Below are 21,166 nucleotides of genomic sequence, written 5' to 3'. Positions count from 1 at the left end.
TTCTTGTTTGTCTGGACATTTAGGAGTCAGGAAGACAACTGACAGGCTACTAACTCATTTCTATTGGCCTAATATAAAGGAAAATGTATCTGAGTACTGTAAAACCTGTGAGATATGTCAGAAAGTGGGCAAGCCCAACCAGATTATACAACCGGCACCACTGAAGCCAATTCCTGCATTTTGTAAACCATTTAGCAGAATTGTAATTGATTGTGTAGGTCCTTTGCCTGAAACACGGAAGGGAAATAATTATTTGTTGACAATAATGTATGTGTCTACCAGATTTCCAGAAGCTGTACCATTACATAGCATACATTCTAAAAATATTGTAAGAGAGTTAGTGAGATATTTCTCCTGGGTAGGCCTACCTGAAATTATTCAGTCAGACCAGGGAAGTAATTTCACTTCAGGAATGTTTAAAAGAATATTAAAGGGATTAGATATAAGGCAAAATTTGTCAAGTGCTTATCACCAGCAAAGCCAAGGAGTTGTGGAAAGGTTCCACCAGACTTTAAAAAATACTTTAAGAATCAATTGTGAGGAATTGTCTGTAGATTGGGATGAAGGTGTGCCTTTAGCTTTGTTTGCCATTCGAGATGCTTTACAGGAGTCTACAGGTTTTAGCCCATTTGAGTTGGTATATGGACATGAAGTGAGAGGTCCATTGAGTATGCTGAAGGAGAAGTGGATTGGGAAAAGTGATTCTCATGGGTTATTGAAGTATGTATCAGATTTCAAAAACAGATTGTTTAGGGCGAGTGAGATTGCTGCAGAAAATTTGAAAGAGAGTCAGGAAGATATGAAAAGGTAATATTGCAAGGGCGGGACTTTCCTTACTTTATACTATCCTTCAGATTTATTCTCCTCTGTTATTATTCTTCAATACAGTACTTATATCTTATTTCAAATATTTCTTATATTTTATTCTTCACTATATTTATATTCTTTATATTCTTCTTTCTTATATTCTTATCTATTTATTTTATTGCTCATGTCTATCTTTATATTAATTTTTTCTGGTGTAATATTTAATAATTTCATATGCTGTGTCTTTATTTCCACAGTATAAATATATATCTTATATTTCTCTGCTTATATTTTCCAAGTCAATATTCTTTTCATTACCTCATTTCTTTTCATATGTAGGATTGTATTTTCGGAATTTCTATGTCCTTACCTTTCTGAAGTATACCCTGTTTCTAATTATATTCTAAACCATGGATTAGTCTGGGGAACCATGTCTTTCTTAATACAATACTTGTTATACTTACAATGGTAGCCTGCCACCACCCAGACTTTTATTAGAATATAGCATATCTTAGTTAACTGTTTGGTAGCCTGCTAGCGAGCTTCTAGGCATGTGAATTTCAATAGTTATTTTCTGAGAACCAATGTATAGAGGGAATAGAGTGGTGATACTCGTAGTTTACTAATTTAATATTTATTAACATAAGGAGTGAATAAGATGTTAATTAAGTTCACTCAGACAAGACTGGACCACTCAAGTCTTACTTTACAAATAACAAATTAAATCTTCAATTCTTATTACGTCGGTAAACAACTGTTGTATTATTTCTTTGACAAAAAAGCTGCTTACTTTGCAAGTAATCAATTAAATCTTCAATTCTGGGTTACAACATTAAACAATCATTATATTATGTCATTGCCAATACAGATGGTTATATGACACACTTTACAATATCCCAAATTAACTTATAACACCATTTTCTTCTGTCCTGAATAACATGGCACTTTTCCGTCAGTTGATGTACTCAACTCACATACATATTTACAGATACTATCAATTGTTATGGGATCACTACTCAACCTGGGATAACTAAATTTCTGCTAGTTATCTCCAATCATATACTACAATTATACTTTGGCCCATATAACCGTACAGAGTGCCCCATGGTATAACACTGGTGTCTTCACAACAAATTAAGATCGCTGTTTGGGTCGGTTGGAGTCTGACACACCTTGAGGGAGTTTGGGGCCTAGTTCCCAGGGTGCGGATTGGCACAGTTTAATCCTGCCAAATTAAAGACATCTTCCCAGTTGGTATGCAGCTACCGATCTCCGGTAGCTGCTGGGTATTCAGCTAACACACACACACACTGGGCCTGAGATAATGATGGAGAAGCGTCTGAGAAGTGAATGATAACTCAATCCCAATCAATCTTTTGTCTAGCAACGACAGACAACATTTACGTTATATTAATTCTTTCACTAGGTAAATGACAATTTCACTGTTACAACATGAACACTGATATTCACAAAATTCACTGAGTTAAACTGAATCAATATGGCGGGCGGAGAATCGTACACATACCTGAGATAATGATGGAAAAGCGTCAGAGAAGTGACGCTCTACTCGCGCACGAGCTTATATATGGCTAACTGGTAACTCAGGCCTGTTTGGAACACATGCCAGGAAAGGCTAATAGCGCAATGACAGAAATTACATTCACCTCAGTTGCTGTATATTTATTTATGACACCCAATTTCCACTGGTCCTGCGAATTTCCTACGTCTATTCAAATAATCTAATTAGAGATTAAGCTTGCCAGGAAAAAGTAGAATTACACACGCTGTTAACCTTAGTTTCACAACTCGGCGGGATTTCTAGACAAGGAGCCTCTATGGACATACGTTGAGATCTTTGAGACAAGGAGTTTGACATGCTCTTCTCAGGAGGTTAATGACTTTCTTAAATTGACAACTGACAATAATCGAACTGCAAAAATCAGATTCTCTGAGGTTTGGGAAGCAAAATAATCTAACTTCAGTAGCAATTGGATACTCATGGCTATCCCCAAGGACTAAATCATGAGATGCCATTTGTACAGGCAGACTCGACTCTCACTGACTTGACTAGTGCTACTAACTACAAAGACAGTTGAAGCTTTCAACATCACTCACAAATGATCTTGAATGCTTTAACTGTAATCAAACATATCTTAGTTGACTCAAAACAATGGTGTTCTCTCTCATATTCAAATTCACTTTATAGAGAGGTTGGTTTCAGGATGTCAGAAAAAATGGGAAAACAGAGGACTCAGGCGTCTTGAAGCGATGAGAAAACGGACTTCTCAGACTGGGGGACTCAAAGGAAGGCATAGCTACATATTTTGTGGGCTATTAACCGTAATATGAATCATCTGGTTTTACGTTAACTGATGTGAATGACCGTGGTCATTACAGTATGGCAAGAAGTCTAGGAGCAGAGAGTTCAAACCTGGTGACCAAATGTTGGTATTATTGCCACTATACTGCCAGACTGGGGTCACTGATTCTAAGGGGAAATACTTAACTCTAATCTTAATTTCTAAGGGTCGCTGCCACCAGACCCCCTCTGGACAGTATGTAACTCGTTAGGTAGCGGGCAGAGTGGACTAGGCATTGGGTTAGGTTTTTCATTGACCAGATCGATAAGGGGAAAGAAGAGTGAAACTACAACATGTCTTAGTTCTTTCAATTGTTCTTTCTACTTCCTTCAGTTCATTTTGGGTACTACCTAACCTCAGTTCTTTTTGGTAGCATGTCGGTGGTCTAGGCGCATGGGTAGTGTAATTCTGATATCAGGGTCACTTGGACGGAGATAAAGGTAACTACTGTGGGAGAAATGAATACTCCTAAAATACTCATTGAACAAGTTTATTAATATAAACTCAAAGGTGAAAAGAGATATTATTAACATGTAACTAACAGGTTCAACTGGTGGGCTCATCTCACTCCTTATTTCTTATTTACTTGTGTCTTTATTTTCTTATTTACTCAACAGCAATTACTCAGATATTACACTCTTACCGTGTGTAGTATCTTGCTTTATTTTGTATATATAATCAATAAAGGCAGCATATAAACATACATATATATATAACACTATTTTTCCCTTTCAAAAGAGAGCATGGCTGCTACAAATCCTAAATAAACAAAACTTACAGAATTACATATGGCAGGGAAGAAGAGAATAGAACACAATAAATATACCTTCCTAACTAAACAGTTTTGAAAGGCCTGTTCACAATTCAGATAATTAGAGGTCTAATTTAATTACAGGTCTCCTAACTCTGTTTGATCTTCTAGGACTATTCCCTCCATCAAGTTTTACAGGGGTTTCACTTGCACTCTGTGCATTATCAGTGACAGACATATCATCACTACAGTCAGTTGACACAGTGAGTGGATGCTGTGAAACATCATCTTTGACATCATCATGATGATGATCATCTGAAACTGTGTCAAGTTTATCATCATGTTCTGGTGCTACATTCATCTCGTCATTTGCCTGAATGATGTAATCCACATGAACATATCCACTTTGCATGTACAGTACCATAACCTTTAGCCATGTTCCTAACTCTCACCCTATCATTTACCCTGAACACTATTTCACTGGAACTCTTATCATGATACATCTTTTGTTGAGCTTGTTTCCTCTCTACAACTTCAAACAGACTTGGCTTAACTAAACTGTCTCTTCACAATTAACTCTGCAGGAGTACATCCTGTCACACTATGTGGCGTGGTTCTGTATCTGAGTAAGAAATTTGCTAGTCTGTGTTTCATTGATTTTCCTACAGTTCCTTGAATTACCTGCTTGGCAAGTGCTTCCTTTACAATTCTAACTGATCTCTCAGCTGCACCATTAGAGGCAGGATGATAGGGTGGGGTCAGTACATGCTTTACACCGCTGAGTCTCATGAAGTTTTTAAACTCTGATGATTGGAATGGAGGACCATTGTCAGAAACTACCTCTTCTGGTATTCCATGTTTGGCAAATATTAATCTTAATTCATCAATGGTGCTACCAGCATTAGTACTGTACATGTGCTTAACATCAATCCACTTTGAATGACTATCAATTAATACAAGAAATTTGTCTGTTCCCTTATCACAGAAGTCAATGTGTACTCTTTGAAAGGGACGGGTAGGCCATTTCCAGGTTTTCAAAGGTGTGTTGGGTGGCATACTCCTAACATTCTGACAAACAGAGCACTCACGTACCATCATTTCTATTTCACCATCCAGTTTAGGCCACCAAACAAAACTTCTGACCAGTGCTTTCATAGCACATATACCTGGATGTTCAAAATGCAGTTCATTCAAAATTTGCCCTCTAAAACACTGTGGAATTAACACTCTCATACCCCACAACACACATCTCTGTTCTACTGATAATTGACATCTCCTTAAATGATACAGTTGAAAGTCTAAGGATGGACAAATCTCTGGCGATCCATTTAGTGTATACTCCAGGACTCTTCTTAATACAACATCTTTCCTAGTTTCATGAGCAATCATTCCGGAGGTGACTGGAAAATCTTCTGCTATCATGGTTACAGCATAAACCTTAGGCTCTACTCCATCATTTGATCAACTACATGGCAACCTTGACAAAGCATCTGCATTGGAATGATCATCTGAACGTCTGTACTGTATCTCATAGTCATATGACGACAATATCAAAGCCCATCTCTGCCTCGAGAACTCTTACCCAAAGCGAGAAAAATTATGCACAAATAGAGAAAGAGGCTTTGTCTATCATATTTGGAGTAAAGAAATTTCACCAGTATCTATATGGGAGGAATTTTGTTTTAATAACTGATCACAAGCCTCTCTCGGCTTTGGGTCCTAAATCACCTGTTCCTACACTTGCTGCAGAAAAGTCAAAGAACATATGTCATCACAAAAATTGTGACCAAGTCTCAAGTTGCTGATCTGACTTTCTACCTCATTTACACACAATTGCAGGGTTTCAATTGTTTCTCTTACTATTCACAACACAACATATATACAGGTACATTGTTTCTCACTCTTGATTTTTTTCATTTTTGCATTTGTTCATGGTTCTTTATTATTATTATTATTATTATTATTATTATTATTACATTATCACCCCCTAGGCCCCGATGTGGGTCAGTAACCTGTGCCCAGGTGGGCTAATCTCTATACAAAAAAAAAAAATTAAGGGTTTGGGATTGACGGTTAATCCGAAAAGTCGGTTAATCGAGGATCGGTAAATCAAGGTTTTATTGTATATATATATATATATATATATATATATATATATATATATATATATATATATATATATATATATATATATATATATATATATATATATATATATATATATATATATATATATATATATATATATATATATACAGTGACCCCTCCGTTAACAAACTCAATCCGTTCCAGAAGGTCGTTCGTTAACCGAAACCATTGTTTCAATGGGTTTTTGGGTAATTGGTTCCAGCTCACCGAAAATTTCCTAAATTCAACAAAATGGTAGAAAAGTTCACTTACTTTGAGGTGTGTATGTAGAAGGCTCCTGGATGATGATGATGATGATAGGATTTAGAATGGGGGTGGAGGAGCAGGAAGAAGAGAAGGCATTGGGGTGGAAGAAGTCACCCCATGGCACCATTTCACCCAGAAAATTTTAGCTCTCTTGGTGTAATTCAAGATTATTTTCTTTAAATCAACACTGCACTGCATTATATATTGTCAATATGTAAAATATATTTCAAAATGACCAATAATTTGCTTGGAAACACAGAAAAAAAGCGTTTAGTTGAAGAGAGTTTCAAGCAAGATGTTACCTCCAGTGAAAACAGAGAGAGACTAACTCCTGTTTGCTGTGTTAAGAGGCTGGATGCCGCACATTAAACTAGTCACTTTACCTTCAATTATGTTCAATAATTGTTAAAATGACAAAAAAATTGAATATTAAACTTTTAAAATTATTGAATAGTATAAACTTCTTGATATTTACTAAAATAGTAAGGAATTTAAGCCCTAGAACCGATTAATGTATTGGCGGACTGATACTAAAGCTGGTTGCCCGGTCAGTGCAAGCGAAAACATGTTGAGGTCGGTTCGTAAGAACTTCGTTAACCGAATTTTTTTTCGTTAACCCAATTGAAGATCCTTATGGAAGGCAGTTCGTTAATCGAAATTACGTTAACCGAGGTGTTCGTTAAACGACTGTGTATATATATATATATATATATATATATATATATATATATATATATATATATATATATATATATATATATATATATATATATATATATATATATATATATATATATATATATATATACACACAGTCAACCCTCACTTTACGCGGTCCCACATTCCGCGTTTCCACGTTTACGCGGTACCCTGCCGAAACCGGGATGCTCACATCCCGCGGTGTGTGTACCCCTTTACGCGGAGAGTGTCTGGCACGACGCTATTTTTAGATTCGCCCCTCCTGCCTGCTCCCGCCTCCGCCTGGGCAAGCCGCGCGGTAAGGTTGCGCAGTACATGTCTCTGTTGCGTTATCAGTGACGTCATATGACGTATTGGACTGTGATTGGCCATGCATCCCTACCTCCCTCCGCTGCTAGCTGTAATTGGTTTAAAGTAATATGACGTGTCCACCCGGGGGAGGGAGGGAGGGAGGAAAGACGACGCTTGACCTGGACTTCTTGGTGGAGGCATGGGATCAGCTGTCTGTAGCAACTGTTCGTCACGCATGGAGACATGTGTTGCAAGGCATTCCGGCCGTTAGGCAGAGTCAATCTGTGACTGGTGAGGTTCAGACTGTTGCAGTAGCAGTGGACCTTGCCAGAGAAGCTGCGCAGAGTGTTACAGCTGCAGGCTTCTCCGAGACCACCAACGACGACATCCTGGAGGTGATAAGGGATCCTGATGTGACTACCGACGAGATGGTAGATGATGATGACGTCAGTGAAGAGGCAGGTGGTGCGTCATCCCAAGAAGAACGCCGCTTATCCCATAGTAATGTTAGGGGTGCCATCGAGTGTATCGAGAAAGTCAAGCTCCTCCTTTCCGACGACCCTGACGCAAACAGGTATGAAATCTTCACTACCCAGCTGTTGCAGACTATGGAGCCCTACATCAAGGTTTATCACGACAACATAAACACCAGCCGTCAGCAAAGCATAACAGAGTTCTTCGCCCGCAACCCACCACAGCCAGCCCAAGCCAGTGTTAGTGACAGAGGCAGAGACAGTGATGATGACTTTGAGGGATTTGTCAGGGAGGCCCTGACAAGTGTGGATGACAGTGATGGTGACTCACCTGAGGGCCAGTAGCCTGCCCTCTGCCTCGGAACCAGCCTCCATTCCCGTACGCCGACCCATCTCTTCTACTAATGTAAGTGTTAACCCCAACCTTGTTTTTTTCTAACCTAACCTTCAGTTCATTGACTGTTCCCTTCTATATTATGTGTGGGTGAATACCATCATAAAGTTAAGATGTTATTTTTAGTAAAACGTACGTATTGTGTCGGGAAAAAGTGGAGTTTGGGTGTCGGCCCGGTCTCTATTTCAATTAATCCTATATGTTATGTTGTTCACTTTACACGGGCCGCCGTGGGTTGAATTAACCGCGTAAAGTGAGGGTTGACTGTATGTTTTAAATAATACTTACTAATGTAAAACAAAAATTCTACTCACCAATAGTGGTAAAGTTTAAAACATAAGGACAGCAATGATGATGTGTGAATTTTTACTCAGATGACGAAGTCATCAGGTTCAACTTTGGCTGAAGCTGTAGCTTTCCATAAAGATGTCATAGCTGTTGCTGAAACTGTTACTGAACCTGAAGTTGTTGATGAAGCTGCTTATGACGTTGAATTTCATGGTGTAGCTGAAGTTAATGGTTTAGGCCTTCAAATAATAAAGCTGTCAAAAGAACATTGCACAGCTGTTTTCTTTTCCCATTACAGGCATCCCCCGCGTTACGGAAGGGTTCCGTTCCTGGAAAATTGACCGTATCGCGAAATTCTGTAACACGAAACCTGTTTTCCCATTGACTTCCATTATAAAACTAGAGATGCGTTCCAAAGAAATTTTTTCGGCCCCAAAAAAGTAATTCAAGCACTTTTATTAATGAAAATAAACATTTATAAACACATATAATACAGTACAGTGAACCCTCACTTTACGCGGTCAATTGATCCCACGGAGGCCCGCGTAAAGCGAGAAACGCGTAAAGTGAACAACATAACATAAGGGATTAAATGAAATAGAGACCGGCTGACCCCCAAACTCCACCTTTTCCGACACAATACCTATGTTCTAGTAAAAATAACATCTTAATTTTATAATGGTACATGCACACAATTAATACTTAAGAGAAATAGAGAAATACAGTCGCCAAGTTAATGTCCATTCAAATAATGGACTCAACTCCCTCCCCCTCTTCTCACACTCCTGGCTCTTCCCTCTCTGAGAAATGTTTGGGGGAAAAAACACTAGATTTTAAGGTACAGTAATAAATAATACCTCAAACTAAAGTTAGGATAATATAATTGACATTGCTGGATTCCTTGTAAGACCAGGAATATTTTGAATATAAATGTCATATATTTTGCACAAAAGATAACATATTTACTCAGAGTAAACAAAATACTTAGAGTAGATCTAAAATATGTATGTCTAATGCAAAATCTAAGATGTTTATAATCAAAATGATCATCAAATTGTAAGAATTCCAGCAATGTAAATTATATTCTGGCCAGGTAATTTGTATGAATTTTATGAGCTAAAGCAAATATCTTCAATTAATAAAAAAAAAATATATTCTTCACGACACTATCTGTCAATCAAAGTACCCCACCTTGCCTCCCCCCCCACCCCCCACCAACCCTCCCTACCAGAGAAATGTGTGGGAGAAACCAGAATATTTACCTTTTTAGTAATAAATAATGCCTCAGACTAAAGTTAGGATAATATAATTGACATTGCTGGATTCCTTGCAAGACCAGGAATATTTTGAATATACACTTCATATATTTTGCACAAAAGATAACATATTTGCTCTGAGTAAACAAAATACTTGCATTAGATTTAAAATTTGTATGTCTAATGCAAAATCTATGATGCTTATATTCAAAATGATCATCAAATTTTAAGAATTCCAGCAATGTAAATTATATTCTGGCTGGATAATTTGTATGAATTTTATGAGCTAAATAAAAAAATTATACTTCACCCGCGTACATGAGTAGATGCACCACGTAAAGTGGGAATTCCGGTTCTGGCAGGGTACCGCGTAAATGTAGAAACGCGTAAAGTGAAACCGCGTAAAACGAGGGTTCACTGTACATTAAATAATTTATGATATACCTTCTTAAAACACCAATTCAGGGGTTAATATTGAATAATATTGCATTATACAGCTATGTGTATGTTTATTTGAGTGTCCTGTCATAGGAGTCCGTTTTCTCTCACTTCAGGACGCCTAAGTCGTCCGTTTTCCCTTAATCTTAGAGTGCACCAGAGACTTTGTTATTTCTTAGTAGTAACACAGAATTTGATATTGCAACTGGGGTTGCAATTGTTGAGGCAACTTAGGTATGTCTGATTACAGTTGGAATATTCAAGATCCATTGTGAGTGATGTTTAAAGCTTCAACTGTCTTTATGGTTGGTAAAACTTGTCAAGTCTGTCAGTCTGAATGGCATGTGTGAGGCCTTGTGTTTGTTAAAATTTACCCCAATTTCCGTAAGGGCGGATTTACGGGCCGTAACATGAAATTATTGGTCATAATTTACAAATTCCGTAACCCGGGCTTCCATAACGCGGGTGATGCCTGTATACATCTTTATGTGGAGGTCATTTGTGTTTTTTACGTCCCTGTTAATTTTAATGCTTTGTTCTGTTAATGGATCCACTTCACAAAATATGTTCATTGTTTGCTCCATAAAATATCCACAGACCTCTCACCCTTTTCATCTCGTTTTAACACACCTAGTTTCTCGGCTAAGTCATACACTTTCTTTTAGCTTTTGAACCAGCATTACCATCACTTGCTCTCTTGCTCATGTTGAATAGGGATGCAAAAATACCGTAAGACACCTGAGAAAGTTTTTCTCCTTTTCCTATTCAGATGCATAAAAACAAAATGCCCACCAGCTGCGATTCTTTATACCAGTGATGCTGGCGTCACCACTCACAAGCCCAGCATTCTCCGTGCACAAGGCGTGTGTTTTTTTTTAATATATATTAGGATTTAGTCATTATTTATATGAAATGTAACTTTTAAAAAAAAATTTCTTCTAATTTTCTCGTAAATACGAAGAAAATAATGGCATAAATTGAAATGGGTCCTAAATTAACTAGGGTCTTAAATATGCATCGTCATTAGTTGAACTGTCATTATTAGAGGCTTTCCTGTACAGTATTTCTATTCATTCAAAAAAATCCGACTCCACTCCCCCATAAACTCCTGGATTCACCCCTGTTGGGGGATGACTATACCATATTATTGCTAAGATTTAGAAGCAAACAAAATAAACTCAGAGGTTAAGAATGTCAAAAAATAGCCAAATTGTGATAACTAGAAACTTTGGTGTTACAGCTTTGAATACACATTTAAAGCTTCCTCCACTGACCCTTTACAGATAAGGTACCCACTAACTCAGTGACCCTAATAAATCTCCAATCACCAGATCAGTTACAAAATTAATCTAACAGATATTTTTTTTTTTACAGTGAATACTCACATCTCCACATGCTACGGAGCAGAAGTTGCTGTCACGGAAGAACTCTGAGCTGAGGCCATAACACCCACAATTTTTGCAGCAACAAATGTCGTCTGATTCTCTTGTGGACTTATTTCCCTGGGGTTCAGAGTCTTGAGAATTATCAGAAAATATTTCTTCATCTTTCACAATCTCACGGTAGTTGGGTTTGCGAGCATGATGTCGAGGCGTCAACAGATCTGCCTTCTTAATTTGGTGGTTTTTAATCTCTTCTAGATCTCTGTCTTCAACAATCTCCACAGCATTAAATTCATTCATCTTGAACTTCAGGTCACTTCCGTTAAGTTTTCCCACACCATTCTCCCACCTTAATAGATCTGAAAACTTAATGTGTTCAGGTTGAATATCATCCCTATTTGCAGGAACTTTGGATTTTATTTTTACTTTTGGATCTCTGCAATCAATGTCACTAAGCACAGGAATTTCTTCAAAAGTGTCTTCAACTTTTTCTTGCTTGATTTCTTCTTTTGTTCCTGGTACCGGACTTAAACTTTTCATCTGTTCTTGTGATTTACAAAGGAGGTTCTTCAGTACTTCCTTATTAACTTCCACTATTTCTGGCTTGTCATCATAACACTTCAATTCCTCTCTCACATCATCTTCCTCATCAACATCTACACACTCAGGTACTCTTTTTGGCCTTTGTTGACTGTCTGGAAGGTTTTCTGGTACCGCTAAATGAGCTTCTGTGCCATTTTGCTTATCACCATGAAATTCCCCTCCCAGAATGTCAACAGCTTTCTGGAGTAAGTCACCTTTGTCTCTGAAACACAAGAGATACATTTAAAATATATTTCATTTCTTAATAAATTCTAGTTCATTCACCATTAATCTTAAAGATTGTTTTGGGACAAAATTTAAGCATTACTCTCTTAACATGTTGATCTTCCACAGCTTAGCTAACAAGAAACTGGCTAAGATTCACAATTAGCATTACTCACCTCTTAGTTGCAACCACAGTTACATCTTTGAGGTTTGCGAGTGTATTTTCATCTGGCACAGATGATTGTGGAATTGGAACAGTTAGTGGAACAATGACAGGATCAGGTATTTTAAGTGCAGTGGGCACTGATCCAGTCACCGAAACAGTCACAGATCCTGTGCCAACAGCATGGGCCAAAGCAGTGCCAGCAACAACTACAGGAGTATCCTTCCGGTCCTCTCCCTGCTTCCCACTCTGAACCAGAGGTCGAGCTTCCCGTAAAACTGCCAAATAAATGGAACTTTTAAATTTATTAATGGACAATATACCCCTAAAAGATTTGGCATTTTTATTAAAAATTTAACAATTATTCCATAACTGCCACCCATTCAAGGAACAGCATTATAAATAACTACTTTTCTAATTACCTTATGGCAAAATTTTCTCTCTGCAGCTTGTAATATGTTCTAAACAATGTATGGATCTTGGATCATATAGAAATGTTTTCTAAGCACTGCAACAACTAAGTATCGTGACATTTTTGAAGTGTTAACAGTGAGCCAATGCTTCAAACTTTTGCCAAAAGAACAATTTACATGTTTGGCAGAGTATGAGGTAATAAAAGCTGTGAACACTTGCTTAAGAAAATTTATGAGCAAGAAGTAAAAGTGCCATAGATACACTGTAATCAAGCAGGGAAATATGAAGAATGGGCAAAACGGCACATATATGGTACAGTATATGCATTTACTGTCTTGAAACTAGTGACTGGGACTAATGAAAACTATTAAGAATCCGCCCTTTAGAAACAATAGCCCTAATAACGAGCATTTGGCAACAAAGGAAGAGGTCAGGTGAGCACAGATGGTACAGAAGCAACGTCTTTGTCTCAATAGGAGAAAAAAGGTCCCACCGAACTCTTGAGTTCTTTCCAAAGGAGAGAAACTTATGACAAACCCTCTTAAAAACTCTTTATATGCATCTGCAAACTGTATTCATAGAAGTAGCCAACAGTGCTAGTCCATCTCTACTTGGTCTCTTTCCTCTCATGTGCAGGCTTGACACAGCCCCTGCCCCTATGAGGACCTTGATCTCCTATCGGGAAGCACCTTTCCCGATAGTCTCTCCCTATTGGGAGAAATGGGGTAAGACTGAAATAATTAAATATTCTAAGATTTTTAACATATTAGCCCTGTCTAAAGTAGTTCTACTACTTAAAATCTTCTCTGAAAGGGTAATACCCTTAATGAATACATAAGAGTAATTCTTTAACCTTTCTACAAACTGACTCTAATCAAATATTGTGAGAGATATGATGATGCATGTGGAGGATTGTGTGTACAGTATATGTACTGTAACTCATTAGTCTGAATCTTCCTTAGAATAATAATGTGGTTTCATTTTATAAAACCTCAAAAGAAAATCCTTCAGGGAAATCTACATTATTATTCACTACCTTCCTTGCAACCAACCCAGCACTAAAGAAGATTAAGATTAGTGGGTACACACAATCCTCCAACTGAGTCACCAGATCTCTCTTGCGATTTACCGTCTATTTTAAAAGGTCCAACATTGAGGAAGACCGGCCCAATAGAGGCCTTTATTGTGCTAAAAGATGATTAAAAAACAGGTAAGAGAAAATGAAAGAGGGGAGAAATATTCTCCTACCAAATTTGCAAGATTCAAAAAGTCTCGATATACAGTAGACCCTCGTTAATTCGGACCCCTTTAATCCGGATTTCGGATAATTCGGACAAAATCTGAACGAACTTTTTTTTTTTTTTTAGGAATATTACCTATGCGGACCTTAAGCTAAAATGCTGGTCCACCCACTGCTGGGATAAAACACCAGCATCTTTTTGGTTAAATGTCACATCTCCACCACTAGTGTGTGGGGGGGGGGGGTGGAACTTTTAGCTTCAGACAAGAAAAATATTTACCATTTACTGCCAGTAAACAATGGAAACGTAAAATATGTACCAATTAGTAATGAAAAGTTGTGCAGTTCCTTCAGCAATGAAGCTCACCAACTTACAATAGGCTAAATTACCTTACAACGTGTTTTCAGTAGTCTATGTTGAAGTTCTTAGCACAGGCTAACTTATCATATCATATACGGTATCACAGTACTCATTGATCTACAAAAAATACTGGTAATAAAAACCTTTTCGATATTTCACACGTAATATAATACCCGGTAATCTACTTCAACCTCCTATTGTTTACAACGACGCATGACGCTGGTGAGCTGTTGAGTATCAATCAGCTAGACGGTACACGTGTTTTTCGAATTGTTTGCAGTTAAAAAACTGTTACATCACACGTATATTTTACCTAAACTGTGCCTGAATGAATATATTCTCGGAAATAAATAGTAGTTTTGCTGAAACGTGATGTATTTTACTGTAAAATACAGAACTGTACTGTTAGGTATACTGTGCAATAATAAGTAAAAAACAATAGAATACAGTAGGGTATGCTATAACGAACGGATTCTACTACGAATGTTCCTATAACGAACGGTTTTACCTGTAAAATTGAGAATGCTATAACGAACGCAACTTCTACAACGAACGCAGATGAATACAGGATTATTTCGTCTGGCGCATGAATTATGTTGTACCGCGGCTCACAACAAGAGCGTCAGGCGCCATCTTTGACTCATTGTGTAGCCAGTGCACCACTGAACTTGCTGAAATTTCGTCTTTTGATGTGGAAATTCGTGTTATTTGTATAACTATTTTGTTATACAAGTGTACAATTGTAACAATGAATCGTCCAAAGCGAGTGAGAAAGCTAATAACCCTTGAAACTAAGAAAGAAATCATAAAGAAGCGTGAGAATGGAACAAGCATTGCGAAACTTAGTGATGAATATGGGATGGCTAAATCGACTATATGTACGATTTTGAAGAATAAAGAGGAGTTGAAAACTGTGCAAGTGGCTAAGGGAATCTCTAGACTTAGCAAAGCAAGGTGTAATGTGATTGAAGAGATGGAAAATTTGTTCTTAGGGTGGATAAAGGAGAAAGAAATGGCAGGTGATAGCATTAGTGAAGCTATAATTTGTGAGAAGGCCAGACAATTGTTTGAGGACCTTAAAGCTAAGACTCCCAGTGGAAGTGATGGTGATGTGCCAGTGTTTAGGGGTACCAAGGGGTGGTTTACTGGTTTCAGAAGAAGAAATAAGTTACACAGTGTTGTGAGACATGGTGATGCTGCTAGTGCAGATAAGGAAGCAGCTAGGGAACACCATGACATTTTTTTAAATGTGATTAAAGAGGGAGGCTTTGTTTCTCAGCAGGTATTTAACTGTGATGAAACTGGACTTTTTGGGAAAAAAATGCCTCGCCGTACATACATTACCAAGGAGGAAACTTCTGTCCCTGGCCATAAGCTGATGAAAGACAGGCTTACCCTCCTTCTTTGTGCTAATGCTTCTGGTGACTGCAAGATAAAACCACTCCTTGTGTACCATGCAGAAAACCCCAGAGCTTTCAAAAACATTAGGAAGAACAGCCTTGGTGTTAAGTGGCAGTCAAACCCAAAGGCTTGGGTGACCAGGAGTCTTTTCTCTGAGAGGGTGACTGAGATGTTTGGACCCAGTGTTTGGGAATACCCCAGGGAGAATAATCTTCCTATAAAAGCTCTATTGGTGAGGACAATGCACCAGCCCATCCTCCTAATTTGATGGTTGAATTGCCAGAGGAGTTTAACTTCATCACTGTGCACTTCTTGCCACCTAACACAACACCTCTCATCCAGCCCATGGATCAACAGGTGATTTCAAACTTTAAGAAGCTGTACACAAAGGCACTGTTTAGAAAATGTTTTGCGTCCACTTCTTCTAGTGATGTTAGTTTGAAGGAATTTTGGAAGAGTCACTTCAATATAGCAGATGCTGTGTTTTTAATTGTGTCAGCCTGGAAAGAGATTTCTATGAGGTGTCTTTGTGCTGCTTGGAGGCAATTGTGGCCTGAATGTGTGCTTCAAAGAGACTTTGAAGGCTTTGAAGAGTCAGAGGAAGAGGCTGTTGTACATGAAATTGTGTCTCTGGGGAATTCCATGGGCCTGGAAGTGGATGATGATGATGTTGAGGAGTTGGTGGATGAGCACAGTAAGGAGCTGTCCACTGAGGAGCTGCTTGAGCTTCACAAAGAAGAGAACGAGACACTGAAGCGGAGCTTAACTCCTGAGGAGTCGGGAGGATGAGGACAAGGATGAAAGCCGCATCATTCCAGCCAAAGATCTCAAGGATGTGTTCTGGTGCTGGAGCAAACTGTCTAAGCTTGTGGAGGATTATCAACCTGATGTTGGTGCTGTGGAAAAGGGCATCAGTACGTTTAATGACAATGTGATGAACTACTTGTGGAAGGTCCAGAAATCAAGGTTGAAGCAGCCAACCCTGGATTCCTTCTTTAAAAAAGTAGCTAAAGACCCTACAAACAAAGTGCCTGTGAGACAGTCACCAAAGAGGGCTAGGAAGGATGACTCCTCTCCTTCCACCTCTTCTCCATAATTCTCTCCTCCCCCCTCCTCCTCTGCCTCCTGTCCTGCATGCTGAACAACACTAAGGTAAGATAAAGCACCGTATTTTTTACAATTTCCACATAAATTTTTCAGTGTTAAGTGGTTGTATTTGGGAGCCTGGGACGGATTAATCCTATAACAAATGAATGCTATAACGAACGAGGTTCTAAAACCAATTAGATTCGTTATAGCATACCCCACTGTACTGTACTGTATTTTAACTTACTTTGAGGAGTGTATGTCGTACTCCCGGCAGCTTTGTTTACATATCAAACAGCTGATTGTAGAGGCAGTCGATGATGACATGCCATATTTTTTACGGAGTGCATTGGTTCTAATGCCTTCTTCATGTTTCATAATAATTTATGCACTATATATTATCAATATGTTAAACAAATTTCAGAATAACCAATAATTTTAACATAAGAAAAGCAGAAATATTCAAGAGACCAACTTTCTTGATATTTACTTCACTGGAAAAGAATGTAAACATAGAACCGATTACTGTATTGGTGGACTAGCCGATCAGCTGATGCGCACAACAAAACTTGTTTGTTGTAAGGATTTTGTTAATCGAAGTTTTGTTCATTAATCAAATTGAAAATCCTTATGGGAGCTAATTCGTTAACCAAAATTTAGTTAATCTAACCGTTCGTTAACCGAGGGACCACTGTACTACAGTACAGTCAAACATTTTCAATAAAGAATCCTGCAGAATAAAATGTGCCTCAGAGAGGATGAACCCAAATTAGCCTTTGGACCAGCTGTTCAACAGCAGCCTAACAAAACATAAATTACTAATAACGTAAGGTTCAAATTACTTCACTGAAGCTCTTCTCAACTCTCTATCTCATTCCTGGCTGATGCTGTAGCTGTTGTTATACTGTGATGACCTCACCCATGAAAAATGACACTCAGCTGATTGCTGCCACCCATGTTGTGATGCAGTTATCTCTTTCTTCTAAAATGTTCTTGGTTTTAACAGTTATTCAGTTACTTTATGGATGTTTTAATGTCAAAATATGCTTTGTTAGTTATCATAAATCATAAGTACAGGTTGTACCTCTCTAGTCCGGCATTCTGTGGTCCGGAAACTCCCGTGGTCCGGAACGATTTTAGTTTGTCCAATAGGTAGATAGGCAGTTTTTTTATTTTTTTATTTTTTACTTATCTGAATTATTATTATTATTACAGGAGTATTAAATTTTTGCCCCTCAGGCCCCAATGTGGGTCAGTGACCTATGCCCGGGTGGGCTAATCCACTTAAAAAAAAAAGCCGCGGGAAATTAAGGTTTGTTTGCATCCGGCAGTTCGGCTGCTCTCTCTCTCTCTCTCTCCTTGTCTATACAGAGTACAACATTTAACCCTTCAATATATATGAGCAGTAAATAAGTGTTGCTTTCATATTCTCATGTAGAGTAATGACGATATATTTTCACATGTGCGCACTTACATACGAGCAGTCTCACTTTTTTTACCATTAATGGTTAGCTACTTATATTGTTCCATTTATTAACATTAAATAACATTACAGGTACTTCATATATTCATTTTTTTACATTAATTTTACTACAGCTAAACTCAGGGTCTGTTTATATGTAGAAACCAATCAGTCACTGGTTTTGTAAGCTTTAACATAAACAATGCCGCAGCCGTCTCGTCTCCTCTAATATTCCACGTATTATTAATAAATTGTATTGTTAATTTTGCACACAACATTAATTCAATAAAAACAAATTCAGAAACATTAATTAAAATATATATGAACAGTAAATAAGTGTTGCTTTCATATTCTTATGTAAAGTAATGACGATATGTTTTCACGTGAGCGCTTACATATCGATCTCTTTTTTCTTTACCATTATCGTTAGCTACTTCTATTGTTCCATTTATTAACATTAAATAACATTACTTAAAACAACCATATTAATTTTACTACAGCTACAACCAAGGTCTTATTTTCTTCAGTTTTATATGTAGAACCAGTCAGTCACTGGTTTTGTAATCAACGAAAACAATGCTGTGTCATTTCCTCGTGTGTTTTAATATTCTACGTATTATTAATGAATTGTATTGCTCATTTTGCACACATAAACATTAATTCAATAAAAAAGACATTCAGTAATAAACAATAATGAATCTTTTGTACATAAGAGAAATGACGCTGTTTACACGATTATGCCCGTCGTCTGCGTTGGCGGGCCGTTCAAACCGTCGAAATTCAAGTTTCCGCCGTCAAAATTTTATTTATTTATTTTTGTGTTCCAATAAAATACGTTAAGAATTAAAACTCGCGAAATTTGAGAAGCTACTATACGACATTTAACCCTTCAATATGTCTTCAAAGAGACCATGATGCAGAGAAAGTGGTGCTAGTGCTTCCAGGCATAAGCACAAGTCACTATCTATCCAGGAAAAGGGTGAATTTCCATGGTCCAGCAATTTCCATGGTCCGGCACCGGTCAGGTCCCGAGGTTGCCGGACTAGAGAGGTACAACCTGTAATAGTTCAGTATACAGTGAACCCTTGAAAACCTGGACTGAAAGGGGGGGACTTGTCTGAAAAAGCTGATTGTCCGAATCTTCCGGCAAATGCACTAAATGTATAAAAACAACAAATAATGATATAAAAAAACAAAGAAAATACAGTGCATAATATCCTGACCACTGGGGTTAGTTATACAGACTTTTCTGTGAAAAAAACACAATTTTGACCAACATATTACTGTACAGTACTCATTTTGTACTCAGCTGTACTATACTAAAGGACTAAAATTTTTATCTCATGTGTAAGCTATGTGATATTTATACTCAAATTATTTGCCATCTTGAAAGGATTCCAGCAATGCAAGTTATATTCTGCTAAGATTAGTCTAACATTTTATAAGATAAAAACTCTAAGGCTACAACTACCTTCACCCAGACTGGGAGGATGTGGGAGGGGGTGAGGTGTTGAAAGCTGGTGGGGAGATAACAAAGTGTTCAGTTATCAGTCATATAGAGGGAGTTAAAGTTTTCACTTATAAAATGTCACTGAATTGACTTGGCAGAATTTAACTTACATTGCTGGAATTCTTGTAAGACAGTGATTAATTTCAGGACTAACATCCCATAGTTTGCACTAGACATAAAAATTTTAGTAATTATTTTGTACATTTGAGTAAGGATTTGCCCTAAGGACAATTATTTCTTTTACTCTTTTCACAATATGTATTTAGGATGGTGTGCATGTAACTGAGTAAAAATAAATGAAGAAAGTTACGTATATCTACCCGATAAATACGAGTTGAAAAACTTGTACACAAATTAACTACAGTAAGATCTTGTATTTCGCGAGTAATATAGGCTGGAAAAATTGCGCCAAATGCAAATACATAAACTAATGGGAAAAACAACAATATAGACTGGCCACTCTACATCAACCTCTGATTTTCCCATTTATAACTTCCAAATGATACAAATTCTGCCTTTATTGACCTGATTGTGCTTTCCGGAAACTAGTTTTTAGGCCTTCCTCAAGTAACTTAATCACACACTGCTTATCCTGCATCGAGTACTTGGCAAACTTAACTACCTTATGATAGTCCAGCTTCTCCTTTTCCTTATTTGGCTGCTTAGGTGGGTCTTTCCCACCCCCACCAGCACCAGTAGGACCCCCAGTAGAGGTAGAGGCCATTATCTTGACTCAACAGGTGGTAGCACCACCCAAAAAAAGCACACAACAACCCGGGCAGTCGCTAGGATGGCGCGGGCTACAACGAGATGGTTGCGTTTTTGTAAACCTCTTTTACGTTCACCACCGGCAATTTGATCACCAGAACGCTTCTTGGAAACATTCTTCTTACCTCTCAAAAAGCACTTCACAAACAAAGGACACGAATCAATTGAACATATGATGTCGAACGTGAACTGTAAACATTGCATAACCCTGCGCCACGCTTAAAACGTTGAGGACGGAATCACAACATTGAGAATGGAATGGCGCTATAGCCATCATTCGTAGGCAAAAGTTCGCATTTTACAAACAGCGTTCCCCAATTCATCAATCGCGTTGCAACCAATTCGCGTTGACAAAACACACGTTGTAGCAGAAATGACTGTAACTGGTATGAGTGCTGTGACGTCATTCAAGACGGTGGCC

The 21,166-nt window shown here is 37.9% G+C and overlaps 1 protein-coding gene across 1 annotated transcript in view; it reads right to left on the bottom strand.

Moving 5' to 3' along the window:
* Window positions 1–11,264: 11,264 nt before the first annotated feature.
* The window catches only part of LOC121855423, a gene marked incomplete in the record, with an annotated part of 222,586 nt that continues 212,684 nt past the window's right edge, over window positions 11,265–21,166 (bottom strand). The window contains 2 exon segments of the mRNA XM_042350390.1: window positions 11,265–12,338; window positions 12,517–12,781. Coding sequence (XP_042206324.1) covers window positions 11,501–12,338; window positions 12,517–12,781 — 1,103 coding nt within the window.

Source organism: Homarus americanus, unplaced genomic scaffold, assembly GCF_018991925.1.
Source record: "Homarus americanus isolate GMGI-L3 unplaced genomic scaffold, GMGI_Hamer_2.0 scaffold51859, whole genome shotgun sequence".
In the NCBI taxonomy this organism is placed as follows: domain Eukaryota; kingdom Metazoa; phylum Arthropoda; class Malacostraca; order Decapoda; family Nephropidae; genus Homarus; species Homarus americanus.
The sequence above is the reverse complement of the archived record's forward strand: the minus strand, read 5'-3'. Positions and strand labels throughout refer to the sequence as shown.